We start from the raw sequence: 19,822 nt of genomic DNA on the forward strand, positions 1-19,822 counted from the left end.
TTAATCACGGGGCAGGTGCATGGGAAACTGGGGGCAGAGGGAAGCCCTGACTCTGATCTGACTGTCATTTAAACCCACTTGCCCCATCAACTCAGTGTGGCCTCGGAGCAGGTCCTGGTCTGTGGCTTAGGCTGTGGCCACCTTCCCCACCTTTTTCTCTTCCCCATGAACACAGGGCATGGACTGGAGGAAAATTGACAAAAGAAAGGAGCCCCTATTTTTCTTAACACTTACTCTGAATGTGCCACGTTCCAGGTGTGCTCAGGAGGAATCCTGGCCTGGGTGGGGAGGCCTTGTGGAGGGAGTCAAGGGCCCACACTCTCTGGGGATGCGTCGGGAGCTGCACAGAGGTTGGGGGTCAGCATGCTCTCCCGCCCTGAGGACACTTCCACCTCCAGACATTTGTATCTACAGGAACTTTCATGAATGTATACTGTTTATAGATGGTGTCACATATGCTATGCTCCCATATGGTAACATGCTTATCTAATTCTCCATTTTTTAAAAAATTATTCCTTAAATAAGTACACTGGGTAGTTGGGGGAGTTAAATTTTAAACACAGACTCCTTCCATGACTTTGTTTGTGAGCATATTTTTTTTGTGGTTGCAAAAAAAATTTATAGAAATGTAGCTTTTTAGATTTATTGGATTATTTTTATGTTAAATGATAAAGTGGCCCTCATCCCACTGTTTAGATAATGTCTGTTGATTTTCTTTTTTGAAATACTTATCTGAAGTGAAAAACTAAACAGGAAAGAAAGTGCATGAGGGAACAGAACGGAAAGACACCGAAGCCTAGGAGGAAAAGGAAAGGTTCTCTCGCTTCTGGTCCATCTCCCAGCGATAACCCCACTCTGAATAACGCATGTGCCAGCAAGGACATGCTTCTTCTAAAAGTGCAGTCCCCTACGTTTGCATTCAGTGGTGCGTCTGCCATGGCTACTGCTGCTGCTGCTGCTAAGTTGCTTCAGTCATGTCCGACTCTGTGCGACCCCATAGACGGCAGCCCACCAGGCTCCCCCATCTCTGGGATTCTCTAGGCAAGAACACTGGAGTGGGTTGCCATTTCCTTCTCCAATGCATGAAAGTGAAAAGTGAAAGTGAAGTTGCTCGGTCGTGTCCGACCCTCAGCGACCCCATGGACTACAGCCTTCCAGGCTCCTCTGTCCGTGGGGTTTTCCAGGCAAAAGTACTGGAGTGGGGTGCCATTGCCTTCTCTGGCCATGGCTATGAGGTGTTGTAATATATGAATGCATGACTATACCAAGATTTACTCAGCATCTGCCCTGTTAATGGGCTTTAGCTGATTCCTCCTTTTCTTCTCTAATTCATGGTACTGCAGTGGACATCCGAAGAAGGCAGTGGCACCCCACTCCAGTGCTCTTGCCTGGAAAATCCCATGGATGGAGGAGCCTGGTAGGCTGCAGTCCATGGAGTCACTAAGAGTCGGACACGACTGAGTGACTTTACCTTCACTTTTCACTTTCATGCATTGGAGAAGGAAATGGCAACCCACTCCAGTGTTCTCACCTGGAGAACCCCAGGGACAGGGTTTCCTGGTGGGCTGCCGTCTATGGGGTCACACAGAGTTGGACACGACAGAAGCGACTTAGCAGCAGCAGCACCAGTGGACATCATTATAGCTTTGCAGCTACAGATTCCCAGGGGCAGGCAGGTCCTGCTTTTGAAGTTTTTTCCCCTTTTTTTGTTTGCTGAGTTGAATGGATCCATGTGTATCTCATACTCTCAGTATAGTAAGTACAGTCCTTTACATCTGTAGGACATCTTCTAGCCTAGCGCAGGCTCTGGTACGTAATCGATTACTTTGATTTTCAGCAAGTGGTATAGGGTAGGTAGGTATTCATATTCCCAGTCATTCTCAAAGTGCTGTCTCTGGGCCAGGAGCCTCAGAACATCAGCTTCCCAAGGCAGTTTGTTAGAGATGCATGTTCTTGGGCCCTGCCTGAGACCTGCTGACCCAGAGACTCCAGGGTGGACCCAGAAATCCACATCTTAACACGCTCTCCAGGTGACCCTGGTTGCTGCCCACGTCTGTGTATCACCCAAGCCCATGCTCCTTCCCGAGAAGTAGGGCCAGATGCAGGTATAGGCCTGAGATGCGAGGCCCATCCTCCAGTTCTGGGGCTGCCCTTTGGGGCAGGGTCGAGCTTCCTGGGCCCTGGCTGTCCCACCTTGACAGTGAAAGAGGCCTGGTAGATGGATGGCGAGGGCCTTCCCACCCAGAATCAGACCTTCTCCCAGGCTGTGTCCCTGGACCCGGGGAGCTCTTTCTGTGGCTTCTCCTCCAGAGCATCAGGTGGGTGAGGTAACAGTTAGACGTGTCTGTGAATATGCTGGTCCTCTCAGGAACATGCAGAGGGAATCGGGTCGGGGGACCCATCAGCCAGTCACCGCTCTCCCCATTTCAGGTGTCACCAGATGGATGACTTCGGACCCGCCAAGAACCTCATGACCATGTGCTTCACCTACTACCACATCGGTGAGGCCCTGGCGCGGCTCACGGGGAGGGCAGACCCTCACCTTCCAACGCCCATCGAGAGGAGATTTCTTTTTTACTTAGTTTTTACTTTTTAACTGCACTGCGTAGCATGTGGGATCTTACTTCCCTGACCAGGGATCGAACCCGCAGCCCCTGCAGTGGAAGCACAGACTCTTTATTACTGGAACTCCAAGGAAGTCCCCAAGTGGGGATTTCTTAAGGCAAAGCTGCGGGGCACCCAGAAAACAAAGGGAGCTGGTGTTAGGGTGGGGTTGAGGAAGAGGGAGACTCCTGGAATAGGAGGAGAAGGGTCGGGAGGCTGAGGGTCGGCTATGAGGAAACGAGAAGGTGGACACATGGGGCAGGATGCTTCAGGTGGATGCCGGGATGGCTGGTGTGAGGATGTGCAGGTCTCATATTCTGGGTGAACATGAATGCAGGGTCAGCTGTGGACAAGGGTGAAGAGGAGCAGCTGGGCTGTGGGCTGGAGCTGCCTCTGAGCAGAGGGCAGGTTGACCTGTGCTGGCTCATGGCCCTGGGGCCTCCTGGTACATAGCAGCTAGAGGGCTCCCCTGTTAAGCTCCTTGAGCTGCAACCACAGGCACTTGTTCAGGCCTCCTTAAGGAGACAGCTTCTGGGAGCCCACTCAGGGGCTGGAGCTGGGTCAGGGCAGCACTGGCACCGAGGGTTCACTCTAGCATCCCCTTCCTCTGCATCTCAACTCCATCCTACTGGCTACTGGCCTGATTCCTCAGCTTGGGGCCCTTTGGCCTGAGAGAGCAACCTGGGCCTGCGGAGCTGCCTGGACCTTGATCGGTACACAGCCTTGGGGAGGGACATTCCTCCTTTCTCCTGGCTGCCCTCCTCCAGCATCTCCCGTGCCCAACACCCTCCTGTTTCAGGCCCAGCCCAGGTGCCACTCAGCACACTCTGTGCTGCCCTCTACCTGTGTTCGCTACGCACCCACCTTCTGGACTCACTGCTTCTTGGGGGCTGGGTCCCTGCCTGTTTCCTCTTTTGTCCCTGGTGACCCCTGGCTGACCTGGACACAGTAGGTGCCTAGGGACTGCCTGAGAGCGCAGGGGCCCAGGCTCTGCGCCTTCTTGAGGGCATCCCTGAGCCCCTCGCTTCCCATCAGCTTGTCCAGTGATGGCGGAGGCGGCGACCCCGGCCTCTGTGGTTCCAGTCGGTTCTCATCGCTCTCCCACCGCCAGGTAAACCGCACCTGCTCCCCACGGAGTCCAAGGAGAAGCCGACTGGGAGCATCGACTCCTACCTGAAGTCAGCCAACAGCTGGTTGGCGGAAAAGAAGGACATTGCCGAGCGGCTGCTGAAGAACACGTCGGCCAAGACGGAGAACGTCAAGGGCTTCTTTGGGCTGGAGACCAAGCCCAAGGGGCCCCCAGTCAGGAGGAGCGAGTGAGTGTGCCCTGTGTGCGCCCCTCCCCGGCCACGGGTGTGACCAGGAGGCTGCTCCCTGGCCTGGTGACGGAAGCACCTCAGTCTCCTTGGCTGTCGTTGGGGCCTGAGAGCCGCTCTGGGAAGCGCAGCTGCTTCCCCGCCCTCCAGAGTTTTCCACATCTCAGTTCTAAAAGACTGGCGATTGGTAAACGTAGCATTGATTTCATGCACATGCTTTCAGAAAACCACCTAAATGTACACATGGGTCATGAGACATAATCCTGTTTAAGCAATGTTGAAGGGTTCTTTGGGAAACTGGGGCCGAGGGGTTGTTTTGTCACTTCTGTGGTTTCTCTCCCCAAGGGAGGAAGAGGGCAGACCCCAGGAGAAGCCGCGGAAGACGGGTGAGTGCCTCTTGGGCCCCAGGGCTGTGGGCGCCCGGGTGGCACCACTGCAGCCCCTCGGGGCCTTAGCTCAGCCCACAGCAAACCAGCAACCCCCCCAGGCAGGTGCCCACACATCTGGGGCTCCAGCTCCCCGCAGCAGGAGACACTGTCCTGCGTGATTCCCCAGTTGCCCCTGCTCCAGCCTGTAATCTAGTACTGAATTTCTATTGAAAAACCACTTCTCTGGGGACCAACTCCTCATCATAGGGACGTCAAGGAACATTTCTGGGGTGGGAGAGCCATTTGTGGGGCCCTCCCTGGACTGAATCCTCAGGGCCAGGCCTGAGCATGTCGTTACTGATGTGGGCCTCAGGGCAGGTGCCCTGGAATTTCCACTGCATGTCTATGTGACTCTGGGGGCACATGGGGCCTGCCGGGAGGGCTGCTGGGGCGGTTTGCCCCGCTCAAGTCTCCCTCCCCGTCCCACAGTGACTGTGTGCAGCCCGGAAGAGGAGAGGAAAGGAGAGAAGATCTACCTGTACACACACCTGAAGCAGCAGCCCATCTGGTAAGGCCACCCTCCACCTGGGGGGCAGCAGCTGCCAGCTCCATAGAAATGACAATAGCAAGTGTTGGCAGGGATGCGGGGAAATTAGAACCTCACGCACTGCTGGTGGGACTGTCCGAGGCAGCAGCCACTCTGGAAGATGACCTGGCAGTTCCTCAGAGGTTAAACAGAGTTTTACCCCAAGACCCAGCAATTCTACTCCTGGGTAGATGTGCAAAAGAATTGAAAACGGGTACTCAGGCAAAAATCTGTGCACATACATTCATGACATGCTGTTCATAAGAGCCCAGAGATGGGAACAACCTGATGTCCGTCCATGCAGATGCACCAAGTGTGGGCTGTTACTCAGCCACGTAAAGGAATGGGGCACCCACACCCGCCACAGCGTGGGTGGACCTGGAAAACATTATGCCAGATGACCAAAGCCAGGCCCAAAGGACCACGCAGTGTATTTACATAACGTGTCCAGGAGGCAAAGCCCTGGAGACAGTGGACTGGTGGTTGCCAGGATCCGGGGGAAGCAGGGAATGAGATGATGAAAAGGTCCCAGAAACAGACAGTGGTAATAGTTGCACAGTTGCACAAGTCCATGAATAGACCACAACCCAACCCACTGAGTTATAGACTTTAAAAGTGTGGGTTTTCTGGTATGTAAATTATGTCCTAGTCCAGCTGTTTTAGGAGAGGGAAATGGCAACCCACTCCAGTATTCTTGCCTGGAGAATCCAAGGGATGGAGGAGCCTGGTAGGCTGCTGTCTGTGGGGTTGCACAGAGTTGGATATGACTGAAGCAACTTAGCAGCAGCAGCAGCCAGCTGTTTTACGTATATAAATACCTTACGCACACAAAGGCCATGGAGTGGGAAACCCATGGTCAGGGAACACTCCACCCTCTGCTGTGAGCACACCCTCGTCCCTCCAGAGCCTCTCCGTCCACGTGTTTTATTTTATTTACTCACAAGTTGGAGGCAGATTAGCATTTGGAACCCAAAGGGTGTCAGACGCTCCCCTCCCATGAGGAATACCGTCTAGCGGCATGAGAGCTTGGCACAACAGGACAGGGCGTGGGAGCCTTGTAGCCGGCCAGAGCTGGGCGGCAGCTGTCTGGAAACCTGTGGCCCCAGGCTGCAGGGCCAGGCTCGGGTGGCAGCAGGGAGAAGCCCACCAGCCTGGGGCCCACGTCCATGATTTAACTCAGGCCCCTTTGGGCTCAGCTAGGCTACTGTCTTACCTTCTGCTTCAGGGCTCAGCACACTTTTCTGTGGAGGGCTGGGTGATAGATCTTTTAGGCTTTACCAGCAACCACTCTACTCTGCCTCTGTAGTGCAAAAGCTGCCATGGACAGGATGTAAGTGGGTGATCGTGGCTGTGAGCCCTTAAAACTTGATTTACACAAATACACAGAGGCCTGAGTTTGTCCCATGTGCCATAGGTTTGCCGACTCTGATCTTTGGGAAGAATGGTTCTGTCTTGTGCAACCCTATAAGCGTGTCTGCTCTCTGCACATGGCCTGTCCCATTTCTGTTAATAGATGCTGCTGTAGAAAAGCAGGTCTCCTTGAGGCCTCTGCTTCCTGTTGGGAGTCTCAGTGGGAGACCGAGAGGGGGAAGTGGCTTCATCCATGTCCTACAGGTGAAGGTTCCACCTTCCCAGATTATAGGTCCTGGGAGACATGCAGATGACTGCCAAGGCCCAGAAAACCAGCTCCATTGAGGATAAAGGCACATAGACCCTTCTGGGCCACGTGGAACTAAAGAGGCAACTAAAGAACCTTTTGATGAGGGTGAAAGAGGAGAGTGAAAAAGCTAGCTTAAAACTCAGTGTTAAGAAACCTAAGATCATGGCATCCAGTCCCATCACTTCATGGCTAATAGAAGGGAAAAAAGTGGAAACAGTGACAGATTTTATTTTCCTGGGCTCCAAAATCACAGCGGATGGTAACTGCAGCCATGAAAATAAAAGTCACTGGTTCCTTGGAAGGAAAGCTATGACAAACCTAAACAGCATGTTAAAAAGCAGAGACATTGATTCACTGACAAAGATTCATACAGTCAAAGCTATGGTTTTTCCAGTAGTCATGTATGGATGTGAGAGTTGGACCATAAAGAAGGCTGAGCACTGAAGAATTGATGCTTTCAAATTGTGGTGCTGGAGAAGATTCTTGAGTCCCTCAGACTGCAAGGAGTTCCAACCAGTCCATCCTAGAGAAAATCAACCCTGAATATTCATTGGCAGGACTGATGCTGAAGCTGAATCTCCAATACTTTGGCCACCTGATGCTAAGAGCCAACTCACTGGAAAAGACCCTGATGCTGGGAAAGAATGAAGGCAGAAGGAGAAGGGGCGACAGAGGATGAGATGGTTAGAAAGCACCAGTGACTCAACGGACATGGATGTGAGCAAACTCCAGGGGATAGTGGAGGACAGAGGAGCCTGGCGTGTGCAGTCCATGGTTGCAAAGAATCGGACACGACTTAGCAACTGAACAACATGGGCCTGTGACCCACTGTATTCCCATCTTGTCTGTCTTGCAGGCACACACTGAGGTTCTGGAATGCAGCTTTTTTCGATGCCGTCCACTGTGAGAGGAGAAAGCGGTCTCCCACGACCAGGTAGGATCCGAGTCCAGGCCTGCTTTGCCTCGGGAAAGAGGACCAGGGAGAGGCTTTTTTGTCCCGTTTCTGAAGAGGAGAGCAGAAGGACAGAATGGCTGAGTCCTCGCGTCTTGTGTTTCTTCCTCGAACCCTTCTGGCTCCGGTGCCCTGCAAGCTGCCTGAAGGGTCCTGGGCGCACAGCTTCCGGGTGGGGGCCCAGCTTGCATGAGCGCTTCTTCCCCTGGGGCTCTGGCATGACTTGGCCTGACCCTCCTCAGAAATGCGAACTCCCACTGAATGAAGCCCCTGGGGCCCCCTTGGACCCACTCTGACTGTCTCTGTAAGAACCCAGGCTCTTGAGCTGGGACCCTGGCTGTAGAATTCATGTCTGGGGAAGGCAGTCTCTACTTTCAGCTGCCTCCTCTGGGCTGCAGCTTCCCTGGGGCCCCTTTGGAGACCCCACTTTGTAAACCATCAGCAGAGAGGAGTGTGCATTGGGGCACACTCAGTGAGCCAAGGTTGGCGCCTGCTGTGTGCAGCAATGGGGCAGGGAGGGGGCAGCAGCCTCCCAGGCCTGGGTCACTACCCCTCCAGTCATGGGACTTTGAAGTCTCTGCATCTCTTCTTGTTAATGAGATGAACCCCCTTCTTCTCTAACACTGGGGAGACCTCAGAACCTTTCTCCCGGCAGGAGAGAGGGCAGAACCTGCTGGTTAAGACTTCAGTCCACTGGGACTTAGGGGATCTTAAGTGAAATCTTTCTTTTGGAGGGGGAAGTCAGTAAACCTTCATGGGGGCGGGATGGCCTGCTGTGGCTGTGTGTCCTGGGAAGCAGGGAAGCACGTGGGGGGAGAGGTCCTGGACTATTCCTTAGGATTCTAGACAGAATTCTCTGCTCTGCTGGGAGACGCAGACACAGGAAACGCCTGTAGGCGAGGGGGATCTCGTGTTGCTTTGCTCTCCGACATCTCGGCCAGTGCCCCCCTCCCGCCCGGAACCCCGTCTTCATCTCCGTCTCTGCTGTGATAACCCTCCTTCCGCGCTTGCTCTCTTTTTCCATCCACATATCTTGCATGAGTTTGACATGTTCCTCTGTTTACCTGTTTCTGCTGCCGCTCCAGAGGGGATGCTGGAGAGGAGGAGAAGAAGAGGTGTGTGTCCACGTGCCTGTCCCTGGACAGTGCGGGGCCCTTCTAGGGCCGCTGGGGGAGGGCACCCAGGTGCAGGTGGGACTCGCAGCTGGCGGGCCCAGCGCTGGGACAGGCTGATGATGGTGGGGAGCTAGCCCATGACAGAGACTTCAAAATGGACAGGAGGCAGACACAGCCGCCAAGAACCCTGCAAGGCCTGGCGTGTGTCCTGAGAGGAGGGGACAGTGAGGTCTAGAAGGTCAACTCTGACCGTGAGTGAGCCAGCCTCCACAGGCTGCTCTGGCCCTCCAAGCAGACCCTGAAACCACGCCCTCGAGGTCACTTGTTGCCCACTTGGTTATTGATCCTGGCTGGAGCCGCCAATGCGGCCAGAGGACCTGTCTCTATAGTCATGTCCAGAGGCGTGTGAGCTCTGGCAGACCCTCGCCCACTCGGACGAGTCTGAGGGTCCCAGAGAAAGGACAGCTGCTCCATGCCCCCGGCCACTGAGTGATGTGGGGCCTGTGCGTGTCAAGGGGCCCCTGAAGGCAAATTTCTAGGACCGGCTGTTTCCTACGAGCCCACGATGGGCTCTGACTTTGTTTGAACTTGATATGTGTTAGATTGTTTCCTAAGATATTTTTAGAGTTAAAGGCCTGCCTATTCAGAATATAATTTCTGATAACAGTGCTTTTTTTAAATTTGGTGGAAATTTCCCAAAGCATGCTTCCTTTAATCAGTGATGTATTTTTAGTGCTTATTGTTCTATGTGAAATCTTGTCTTTTTTTTTTTTTTTTCCAATGCAGCCTTATTATGGCTTTAAAAGGAGCACTTAAGCACAGCAGCTACCTCCGTTCATAAAAAGCCCCCGAGTTCCCACAGTCTCTCTAAGGGAGAGGGTGATTAACCAGCTTTCCCAGCACCATGGCCGAGGTTTGAGAGGGCCAGACCATCGTGGCCTCTGAGCCTCGTGAGGGCAAGTGACTCTCTGGCCCTCACAGGCCTCCTTCCCCGGGGCAGGTGTGGTCTGGCCATGCACCTCCTAGACCTGCCCCCCAGGACACCCTGAGATTGGAGGACCAGAGTTCAGCTCTGGGTCCTTGGGCAACCTTGTGTCTCCAGCTTGATTCCTCTCTGGCAAAGTCGGCTGATAACGCCATCAGCATCCTCTCTGTTCTCAGGAGGTCTCCTGTCCTGTAACCTGCTCGTCACACCCAGATTCTCACTGTGGCATTTTAGACACATGACCTGCTCTCTTGTGGTATTAGACTTCCACCAATATTGGACGTTGGACTCAGTTTTAAAGAATTGATTTGATTGTAGGCATCCCCTGATTGACCTTCTGCCTATTTCATCAGAGATCAGATTAAATGTCCCAACTCTAGTCCTCACCACAGCAAAAAAAGCCACCTCTGCATCTACTGTCAGGACTACTGTGCCGCACAACTGCAAGGGAGCCACTTCCACATGGGATGGGGTTGCACAGTGCACGACCTGTGCAACTGTACCCAGCGAGCCGGGTGGTGGTTTGGGGATTTAATGCCTGGACAGTCCTAAGGGCATCCACCGGGGGAAAGGGGATGGGAAGGAGCATGGAATGGGATCAGCATAGTGCCTGGAAGCGCCTTCCAGGTGTCTTCGTGGCTGTTCTGCTAGCCTGAGGAGACTGGAGTGACACCTCCTCCTGCCTCTGCTGCGCCGTGGTGTCCTGTGGTTCCCACTCAGCTGCACCAGCACCAGTGGCCTCCCTCAGCCTGAAGAGGGAGAGGAGTCGAGAGTTGATGTTCTTGGTTCTGTTCCACTTCCTTTGGCTTCTCCATCACCCTGACCCCCCTCATACTCCCTCTTCTCTCCCTTTTATCTTTTTTTCTCTCAACCCTGTTTTAATCAGACTCCTTGTCCAGAGTGTAATTCTTAAGGGAAAGTAGGCATCTACTCATTTCCCAGATGGCCATGGGGCTGTCATGCCTGGGGGATGGGGGGTGGGCTGGTTGGGGGACTGACTTCCCCAGGCCACGGAGACTAGTGATGCTCTGCTGTAAGGGGAGGGGCCGATGCCCTGCGGGGTCGGGTGGCCTGGGCTCTCACTCGTGTACACAGCTCCTTAGGCTCAGAAGAGCACCTTCCCTGCCTGAGCCCTGAGCCCTGACCCTATGCCCCTGCACCATGGTCCCTCCTCGTAGAGTTTCCCATCTTTGCATAGAGGCTTTGCGCCATCTTCACTGTGGTCACAGGGTAGCAGTCACCGGCCCTGGGGTGGCTATGCAGGGCGGGCCTTGGCCATGAGGAAGCCAGGAGCAGAATGAGTGGCAGAGTTGGGCCAGCCTGGCAGGCAGCATGTGGTCAGAGGCTGTGGACCCTGCCAGAGAGCCCGAGGCCTAGAGACAGTGGAAGGGGAGCCCCAGGGCCTCCTTGCTGGGTTCTTGACTCCCACTTTTCTCAGACACCGGTGAGGCCCTGGCCTCTGCAGTTGTCCCTGCCTGTAACATGAGCTGTGGCCTCCTTTGTCCTTGAACCTTTGAAAAGGTGGGGGAGGGGATTCTCATTTCCTAGCAAATGTTCTAGGCGACCGCTAAGCACACACCTTCTCAGGGCCCTGGGTCTCATCTCTGCCAGGACAAGGTGATGAGTGTGTGTGTGTATCACTCCCCCGCCCCCTCGGGTAGGCTTCCTAGAAGCAGCACCAACAGCTCTTTGGCCCAGGAGTCCCCTCTGTGTCAGGGAGGCCAGCACCTGTAGGTCAGAGTAGGGGAGGGCTGAGCCGGGTGGTGGTTTGGGGATTTAATGCCTGGACGCGGGCCTGAAGCTCCCTGCTGCCCCTCCTGTGCTTGCAGGGAGCGGTGGTGCCACATGACCCAGGAGGAGCGGGACGACAGCCTGCGGTTCAACGAGAACATCACCTTTGGGCAGCTGGGGTGAGTGCTGCCACCCGGGGCAGCCCGGGATGAGAAAGCGGGGTAGGCGGGGCTGGGTGCTGATACTGAGGCCCAGACTCAGTGAGGAGGGGCTGCTGGGTAAGATGCTTCTGGCGGGGGCTCCACTGGGGGAGCACCACCCTTATGATGTCACACGCCCCTGACTCAGGGTTGTTACCACCATGAGTTCTTAAATGTCTCAGAAGCACACGATTCACTCCATTTGGCCTCCACACCGTTTCACGGTGAGTGAAGCTGGCTGGCTAAGGAGGCAATTTGGTTTTTACTTCTTTCTAATGATTCCTGGCAGGCTGCCTATTGGGCCCCCGGCTCCCTTCCCTCCCCACCCCCCTCCGCCCCAGGAGGTGGGGGGGGTGCCAGCTCACGGCCATGTCCCCCCAGCACATTTACGCACAACATGCTGGCGTTTGGGCTGAACAAGAAGTTGTGCAATGACTTTCTGAAGAAGCAGGCAGTGATCGGCAACCTGGACGAGGGTGAGTGCCAGCCAGGTCGGCGGGGCTGGGGGTTCAGGAGCCAAGCGGGCTGCATGTGGGATCCCCGTCCCAATCAGAGAATTATCCCTGCTTTACTTAGAAATGGGATGTTATATGTTCCTGCTTGCCTAAGTGCGTGGGACACGTTTCCTTCCATTTGGAAACCCAGTTCTGCTAGATAGGACTTGCTGGGGGCTCGTGGGGGGAAGGGTTCTGCCCGGTCAGTGCTTAACAGCAGGGTCCAAGTAAAGATGTAACTTGGCACTCAGACTCTGACCTTGTAAATGGACAGACTCTGGCCCCGAGTTGCCCTTCTAAGTGACCAGCATATGGCCTACCTTGATTTCTTGAACCACACTGCCCTGGGAGGTCTGGGGGCAGGAGGGTCAGAGGTCCTGAGGTTGGTTTTTCTAGACTCTCTGACTTCTGTAATGAAAGGAGATGCATTGCTGATGTCAACTTCCTTAATAAACAGCTGGCCTTTCTGCATCATCCCACATGATGGGTACTGAATGCCTCTTCCTTGTCCCCCCAAAAGCCTTGCACTTAGACATGTATTTGGCTAGACCAGTATTGTCCAAAACTCCACCCCGCACCAAGTCAAAGAAGGCCAAGAACAGGCGGCCTCAGGAGGTGCCCTGGACAGCCTCATGGTGCTATCATCGGCCCTGTCACCCAGCACAGGGCAGAGCACCATGCCCCCACCACGTGGCCCCTCCTCAGCCCCCAGGACCCAAGCCTGGCTCCTGTGACACGTTCCTCCGCCCACACCAGGCTGCTGGGCCTACTGGCCTGCCCCTCAGTAGCGTCATTTCTGTGGGAAGATGCAGCCTGGTTCGCAGGAACCCACCTCCAGGCCGCGGGCACACCTGCAGAAGCTCGCACTCACCATGCCTGTGAGAAGACCTTGCCTGTCTGTGTCGCCTTCTCCCTCATAAGGAATAACGTTGTTTTCTCTTGCAGAGCAGTACAAGCTGCTGAGCGACCACATCGAGCAGATGGCCGCCGAGTAGGCCACAGGAGGTGGCCCGAGACGCCCCCAGGAGGACTGCAGCTGGCTGTCACCCCCTCTGCATGACATCGGCAGCACCTACGCCGCCCTAGAACTAGCGGTTAGAAGGATCTGGTTGCCCGTCCTCCCCGCCTCCCTTGCCTGTGTCTGCTCCCCACCTGCGTGCCAAAGTGCCCCTGGGATTACACAGCTAAAACCGAGGTGACTGTCCATACCCCCGAGTGGCAGGCCTGCGATCTGGGACTGAGGGGGCACAGAAGGAAGGATGCTGGGTCCCAGGCGGGCACGTGTCCATCACAGCCTCCTGCTGAGAAGATGGGGAGTGTGGGAAGGTAGGGAAGGACAGATGTGAGCTGTCACACGTCAGTCCCATGCCAGTGACATGGGACAGTTGGGAGTAAGGATCTGGGCCCCTCCCTGCAGGGCGGGGCTGGGTTCCTTCCACAGCCAAGCAGAGCGGAGGTGGCCTCTGAGTGTCAATCTGGGCTGGTACTGGGTCTCCTTTCTGTGTGACAGGAAGCTCCGGGAGGAGAGAGACACCCTGTTTCAGGGCAGTAGAGAGTCCGAGGCAGTGGATGGCTTTCTTGGCTGCAGAAGTCCCAGCCACAGTCAGGGGTGTGGGGTTCCAGGGACGTCACGGCTCCAAGTGGCTGTGTTGGACCCACGCGGCCCTCAGGTGTCTGTGTGAAGCATCTGAGATGTTCCTGGTCAGCTGACCGCTTGCTTCTGGGGCAGAGAGACTTCCACCACTCGCTCCCTGGGGCCGTCTTCATCTGGCCATGATGAAGCCCAGAAAAGAGAATTTCCTTCATTAGCTTCAAGACATCTGCCCTTTCTAAAAGCAAACAGTGCTGCTCTTTATTTTTAAAAGACAGAAATATCTGTGTCAGTTACAGGCATCGTGGCCCAGGTGGCTTCTGGTGGGGACTGTGTGATTCGCAGGGTCAGGCTCCGGGGCCCTGGCCTTGCGAGGCCGGCGGGGCTCTGTCCTTCCTGCCCTAGCCGTCCATCCCGCGTTCCCGCTCCACCTCCTGCAATACAACAGACATGTCTGAGACTCCGCCCTGCAGGCGGCACTTCACAGGTTCCCTCATGGGGGATGCCTCCCTGGAACATTCCAGAGAAGAGCGAGTGTTGGCTGAGCTGAGCAACGCACGTCCTGGTGATCATAAGAGAGGCGATGGGAAACACGTGGGGCTCGAGTGCACTGGTGTGAGATGTCCTGCCAGGAGGCAGGGAGTGGGGGCTTGGGCTCCAGGATCCCCGCTGTGTTCATGATGGCAGGCACACCCGTGTGTGCGTGTGTGTGTGTGTGTGTGTGTGTGTGTGTGTATGCTGGCAGTCTCTCTGGCCACATCTCTAAACAAAGCACAGTCATGTGGCTGGTTTGCCTGTCCTATGTTGGGGTAGGTCACGCCAGCTGGAAACCGGCCCAGTGATCGGATATGTCTCTCCTGAATGCAGTTCAGAGAAATAACATCCAGCTCACGAGTGTGCAGGCCCTCCTCCAGTGCCTCCTAGAGGCGATGCTGCTCCTCCTAAGATGTTCAGCAACCCCCTGATGCTCTGTGCTGCCCCCCATTGAAGTCAGGGCCATGCCCAGTGAGCAGCTTGTCTGAGCCCCTTGAAGCGCCATCTCTCCACTGCGTGTCATTGGCTTTCTTAGTTTTTTCTTAGTGGTTAGTTGAAATGCATTAACATTTTATTCTAAGGTGCCCAAAAGACTTATCCTTGTATATATATGATTTGTGTAGAATCTCTGGTTTCTGGAGGAAGACAGTAGCTTCCGGGTCTTTCCAGGGGTGCTGGGGAGTGGAGGGGTCTTTCCTCCTGGGTGGGGCGGGAGGACCCACGCAAACCAGGAAGGAAATGCAGCTTTGACTTCTCTGGGCTTTTCCAAGCACTTTCACTTCAGGATGATCCTGAGACCTTTTTTTTTTTTTTCCCCATATAGGTCTCTTGCAATAGCAGTTGAAGGTAGAAACAAGGGTGGCTTTGGGTCTTTTCCCCTCCCCTTCTTCATATATTAATAGATCTAACTCCTGAGAGAGTAAGTCTGACCCCAAAACTGCTGCCAAAACGCTGAGCCCCATGAGGGGACACCACCAGAGACCATGGGCCTCACGGAGTGGCCGACATCAAGGTGACTGGGAGGCTGCTCTGCTGTCTCCTCTTGGTGACTGTCTTTGTCTGAGCATGTCACCTTAGGGTGTCTGGCCAGTATCACCCAGAGGAGGCACAGTGTCCCTAGCAGAAGCTGGCCGCTTGCCTCGCTCACACTTCCTCTCTGTGACTTGATCTTCCCTGTGAGGCCCGGCCAGAGCAGATAGCCCCAGGCGGGTGCTCAGAGGTGCCAGCGTGTGCGGAAGTCTCACCCACCGCATGCCCAGGAGGCTCTGCAGAAAGCGCTCTGCTGGCCCTTCCCGTACACTCAGGGACTTCCTGTAGACTTAGGCTCAGGGCAGGAAGCATCGGGTCGCATCCACAGGAGAGTTCCCCATCCCAGCATGTTCAGCGTTCCAAGCTGGAGCTTCAAAGGCCTGCGTTAGCAATGACATGGCGGGCCTCCTGCTGTCTGCCCTTCAGGGCTCTGTGAACGTAATGAGCCCAGACAGCTGATTCTCCCAAGCGAAAAGTACCCTGCTTTGCAAACAGGATGCTGTTGAGATGTGGCTTTGTGTGTCTTCAGCCTTTGTTAGAGTTCTAACAATATTGATAGGTGTTTAAGCTGCTGCAAGAGGGACATGGTAACATTCAGATTGTATCTGCTGTGTGTGCATGTTTAACCAAAGGCAGAAGAACCAAGTTCTGATACTGTAATTTATTTGTACAGTGAAATGAAGTAGACCGTGATTTTCCTATTGCCAAAAAAAAAAAAAAGACAGGCCAAGGAGCTCTTAATTTACCAAAAGGAGGACTAGAAAGAGAGTTCAATTTCTGAGATTTGTGCTCCAGTGAAACCTCGGAGGGTCAAGGTCACAGGTGAGCCCATGCTGGGTCAAGGATGGAGACCCAAGGATGGAGTTCGCGCCGCCGCCTGACCTCTTTCCTCCTTCCCGGAGCCAGGGCTCACCTGTCCCTCCCCAGTTAGATGGTGACGTCCACTGCTGTGGAGAGAAGGTGGCAGCCTTGAGGTGTGTTTTTCTGCAGGCTGTTTTAAGTGGGTTAATTTATCACCCAGAGCACTGTATCCTAGCCTCCTGATGTGAGAAAAAGATGTGTTCACACCACAAAGGAGTCTGTCAGGGATTTTGTTGAACCCAGGTGACCACAACCAGAAGTCAGGGCCGCAGCTTTGAGCCTGACCTTCCTGGGTTTCACTGAGGCCTGACTGGTTGGCTTTTCAGTTAAGGAGCATCTGGCAGGCCCATGTGTGTGGTCAGATAAGCTATGTGGCCAAATTACCTACAACTTGAGACAGCTGGGAAGCCAGGGGGCAGAGTCATTTGCCAGAGGAGTGGGGACACTGGGAAGGAAGGGGCTGGGGAAGGGCCCTGCTGCAGCCTCAGGGGAGGGGGCAGCAGCTGGGCCATCCCAGGCTGGTCACCCCGCTGGCTACTCACTTCTTCAGCCAGGGACAGAGCTGCGGGTTTGGGGGTCCACTGCCCCAGGGTTCTTCTTGTTCCCCCACCCACAGCCTTTTAATTCCCTTGAGCCGCGGCTTCTACCACTCAGAGGTCTCCCCACCCCCACCCCCCCCCGCCCCGTCTTCCTGTAAATCGTTTATTTCTTTTTATGACTGTCAAGGGTGAGAGCTGCTTGACAAGCTTTTGACTCTCCTCCCTCCCCACTGCCCCCTGCAGGGGAATGGTGTTGGCGACAGTTTCCCTAATTGGCTGGTGTGTGACACTCAGACCTGGGCTGGAGCCCAGCCTTGCTCAAGCCACATGCCACGGTACCTCCCTGTGGCCGCATGGCCAGGAGCAGGGCTGTGAGGGTTATCCAGATAGCAGACGGGGGGAGCATTTCCAGATGGTTCCCATCCAGGGGTACCCATCCAGGAGCATCAAGATGCTCCTCATGGCTCCCCAGGCCTGTTCTGCCGCCATCTCTCTGCTGTCCCTCCCCAGGCAAGTGCCTCAGACACGGTCTGGCTTGTCCCTAGGTGGCCTGGCTCTGGCCTGTGTCCCCAAGTCAGCTGGTCAGTCTGAGCTTGAGACGAGCGGAGAACTGGGGAGAGGACCCTCCCCTTGGCTGTGTCCCCAGGATTCAGGGGGGCCCTGTTCCTGCTGTAGAGTTCTCAGTCAGAACAGTCTGGGTTTGCTGTGTTCCCATCACTTCTCACAGGATCTCTGTGCAGGCAGGGATGACCTGCATCCTGACATGTCCTGCAGGGTCAGACCAGGGTGCTGTTTCCCATCACCCTCCTGAGTGGTGTGCTGAGCTCAGAGGAGGGCTCCTGCTGGTGATGCCCCTTGGACCCTTAGGGGGGCTACATCTGTCCTCTCCTTGGTCCAGGATGATACGCTTATGGAAACAGTGCTCAGTGGGCTTTGTTCCAATGCATGGGCCCCACATGAGGCCCCTGGTCTGTCCCTGTGCTGGAGGCTTGGAGTCCCATGGACACCTTGAGAAGGACAGGCCAACTGAAGGAGATGCTCACACTCAGATGGCAGGCCCTTCCCCTTAAAATGTGTTGGTGAGAGAGCTTTGTGGCCCTAACCATGGCCTCTGGGCTGCAGGAGGGTCTCCCACGTGCTTTCCCTGTTTCTCTCCCACCCGTTAGTCTTGGACCCAAACATCCCATTGGCCACTTCCATACATTGCCCTTAGTGACCCAGAAATCAGGGTCAGTGATTCGAGTGTGTTATATATATGGTTTCTCAGTCTTATATCCCATGAGATTATGTTCTACAAACTGTGTTTTCAGGTGGAGAAAGTTTAAGATTGAGCTCTCAAAACCGCGCTAAAATCAAAGCTGTTTCCTGTGAAGAAAAAAAAAGTCCATATATTGCACCTCAGATTGTCAAAAGGTGGAAACTGAAATAAATTATCTCTAAAAAGGAAGTCAGTCTGTTGATGTTCAATTTTTGTGCTCACATACCCATGAGCACCTTTTAAAAATGGAATTTGCAATCTTCTCACTGACAGCAGTGGCTTTTCAGAAGGAACACTTTTCTGGGGTCAAATAGTCATTCTCCCCACTTAGGCCGAGCAGCTGAGTATTATGCAGATGTGTGTGTGTCTTGTGGGAAGGCTAATGGGCAGGAGCAGTGTCCACTGCGTTGCCATCGGGCATGTGTGAGTGCATAGAGGAGCCTTGGCCCCTGGGATGCCTCCACCCCCTTCCAGCTGGCATCCTGGCCTTGCCTTTGAGCCCCAGCTGCCTCACTGTTTGTCTCTGGGGGCCGAAGGGCTGTGGGTGCCACTCCTGCCTGGCAGCAACAGGACACCTTCATGCCAGTTCTCACAGCTCGGTCAACAGGCATGTTTGGTGAAGTGGTCAACTTCCTCTCTTTCTGATTATAGGAGACCCTGAAAGTTATGCTCCTGCCCTTGCTCACCCCTCCTCCCACCTCCTGGGCCCAAAGGAGGGAAACTAGGAATTTTGCTGTCATAGGAGAGAGCCCATGAAGCTTGGCCAATGCCCAACTCTGGAATTAGGAACAATTGGTCTTTTCCAGGCATACTGGGACCAGACGGGGAGGGGAGAGGCCCCTTATGCCATCAACTTACCTTTAATGAGCTCACACCATGTGCCAGGTACCACCAGGCTCCAGGACCACAAGATGAACAAGCAAAGTCATTTTCCTTCAGGAACTCTCAGTGGGGTTGAGACAGCTGAGGTTAAAAAAGGTGTATGTGTGTGTGTGTGTGTGTGTGTGTGTGTGTGTGTGTGCATGTGCACACACAGTATAAAATCTGATGTTATATACAATTGATATTTTATAAATTATGTAGTATAGGAAATACAGAATGTTTTGGTTATTTTTGGAGTGAGTGTCCTTCCTGTAGAGTCAAGGTGGGCTTCCCCAAGGAGGTATCTTGAAGCTGGATTTTGGGTAATAAAAGTCACTAATTAAACTTTAATTGAAATATAGTTAATTTATGATGTGTTTAAGGCATATAGCAAGGTAAGTCAGTTTTATCTGTATGTGTATAAAACAAGTTCATCTGTATCATATTTTAGATCCCACATATGTGATATCATATATTTGTCTTTGTCTGACTTCACTTCACATAGTATGATAACTTCTAGCTCCATCCATATTGCCATATGAATGGCATTTCATTCCTTGTTATAGCTGGATAATATTCCACTGTGTAAAATGTGATGATACATAATATATAATACAGTCGATGATATGTGTACTACATCTTTATCCATTTCTCTGTCGATGGACCTTTAGAGTGTTTCCTTGACTTGGCTATTGTGAACAGCCCTGCTGGAAATAGGGATGCATGTCCCTTCTGTGTTTTTTCGGTCATGCTGGGTCTTGGTTGCTGTGCGCAGCCTTTCTCTAATTGCAGTGAGGGGGGCTACTCTTCATTGAGGTGTGTGGGCTTCTTACTGCAGTGGCTTCTCCTGTTGTGGAGTGTGGATGCTAGAGCGCCAGCTCTGTAGTTGTGGAGCACAGGCTTAGTTGCTCCGTGGCGTCTGGAATATTCCATTGAACCCACGTCCCTTGCATTGGCAGGTGGATTCTTAACCAGTGTACTACCAGGGGGTCCCCACATATACCTTTTTGAATTATAGTTTTATAGTTTTGTCTGGGTATACGCCCAGGAGTGAGATTGCTGGATCTTAGGGTAGCTCTGCTTTTAGTTTTGTTTTTGTTTTTTTTTGATGGAGCAAAGGTGTTTTAATCAACATGGT

At 53.8% G+C, this 19,822-nt stretch overlaps 1 protein-coding gene across 2 annotated transcripts in view; it reads left to right on the forward strand.

The window, feature by feature from the left end:
* KIAA0513 (KIAA0513 ortholog) overlaps positions 1-13,078 on the forward strand; it is a 46,777-nt gene extending 33,699 nt beyond the window's left edge. The window contains exons 5-13 of one of the 2 annotated variants that reach the window (XM_068992436.1): positions 2,431-2,501; positions 3,716-3,920; positions 4,266-4,306; positions 4,778-4,856; positions 7,391-7,468; positions 8,572-8,601; positions 11,416-11,496; positions 11,899-11,993; positions 12,957-13,078. In XM_068992436.1, coding sequence (XP_068848537.1) covers positions 2,431-2,501; positions 3,716-3,920; positions 4,266-4,306; positions 4,778-4,856; positions 7,391-7,468; positions 8,572-8,601; positions 11,416-11,496; positions 11,899-11,993; positions 12,957-13,006 — 730 coding nt within the window. In that variant the 3' untranslated portion in view covers positions 13,007-13,078. The remainder of the gene's footprint in view (positions 1-2,430; positions 2,502-3,715; positions 3,921-4,265; positions 4,307-4,777; positions 4,857-7,390; positions 7,469-8,571; positions 8,602-11,415; positions 11,497-11,898; positions 11,994-12,956) is intronic. The other variant, XM_068992435.1, reaches the window with a different exon arrangement.
* Positions 13,079-19,822: the final 6,744 nt, after the last annotated feature.

The sequence above is a fragment of the Capricornis sumatraensis genome, chromosome 20 (assembly GCF_032405125.1).
Source record: "Capricornis sumatraensis isolate serow.1 chromosome 20, serow.2, whole genome shotgun sequence".
Classification (NCBI taxonomy): domain Eukaryota; kingdom Metazoa; phylum Chordata; class Mammalia; order Artiodactyla; family Bovidae; genus Capricornis; species Capricornis sumatraensis.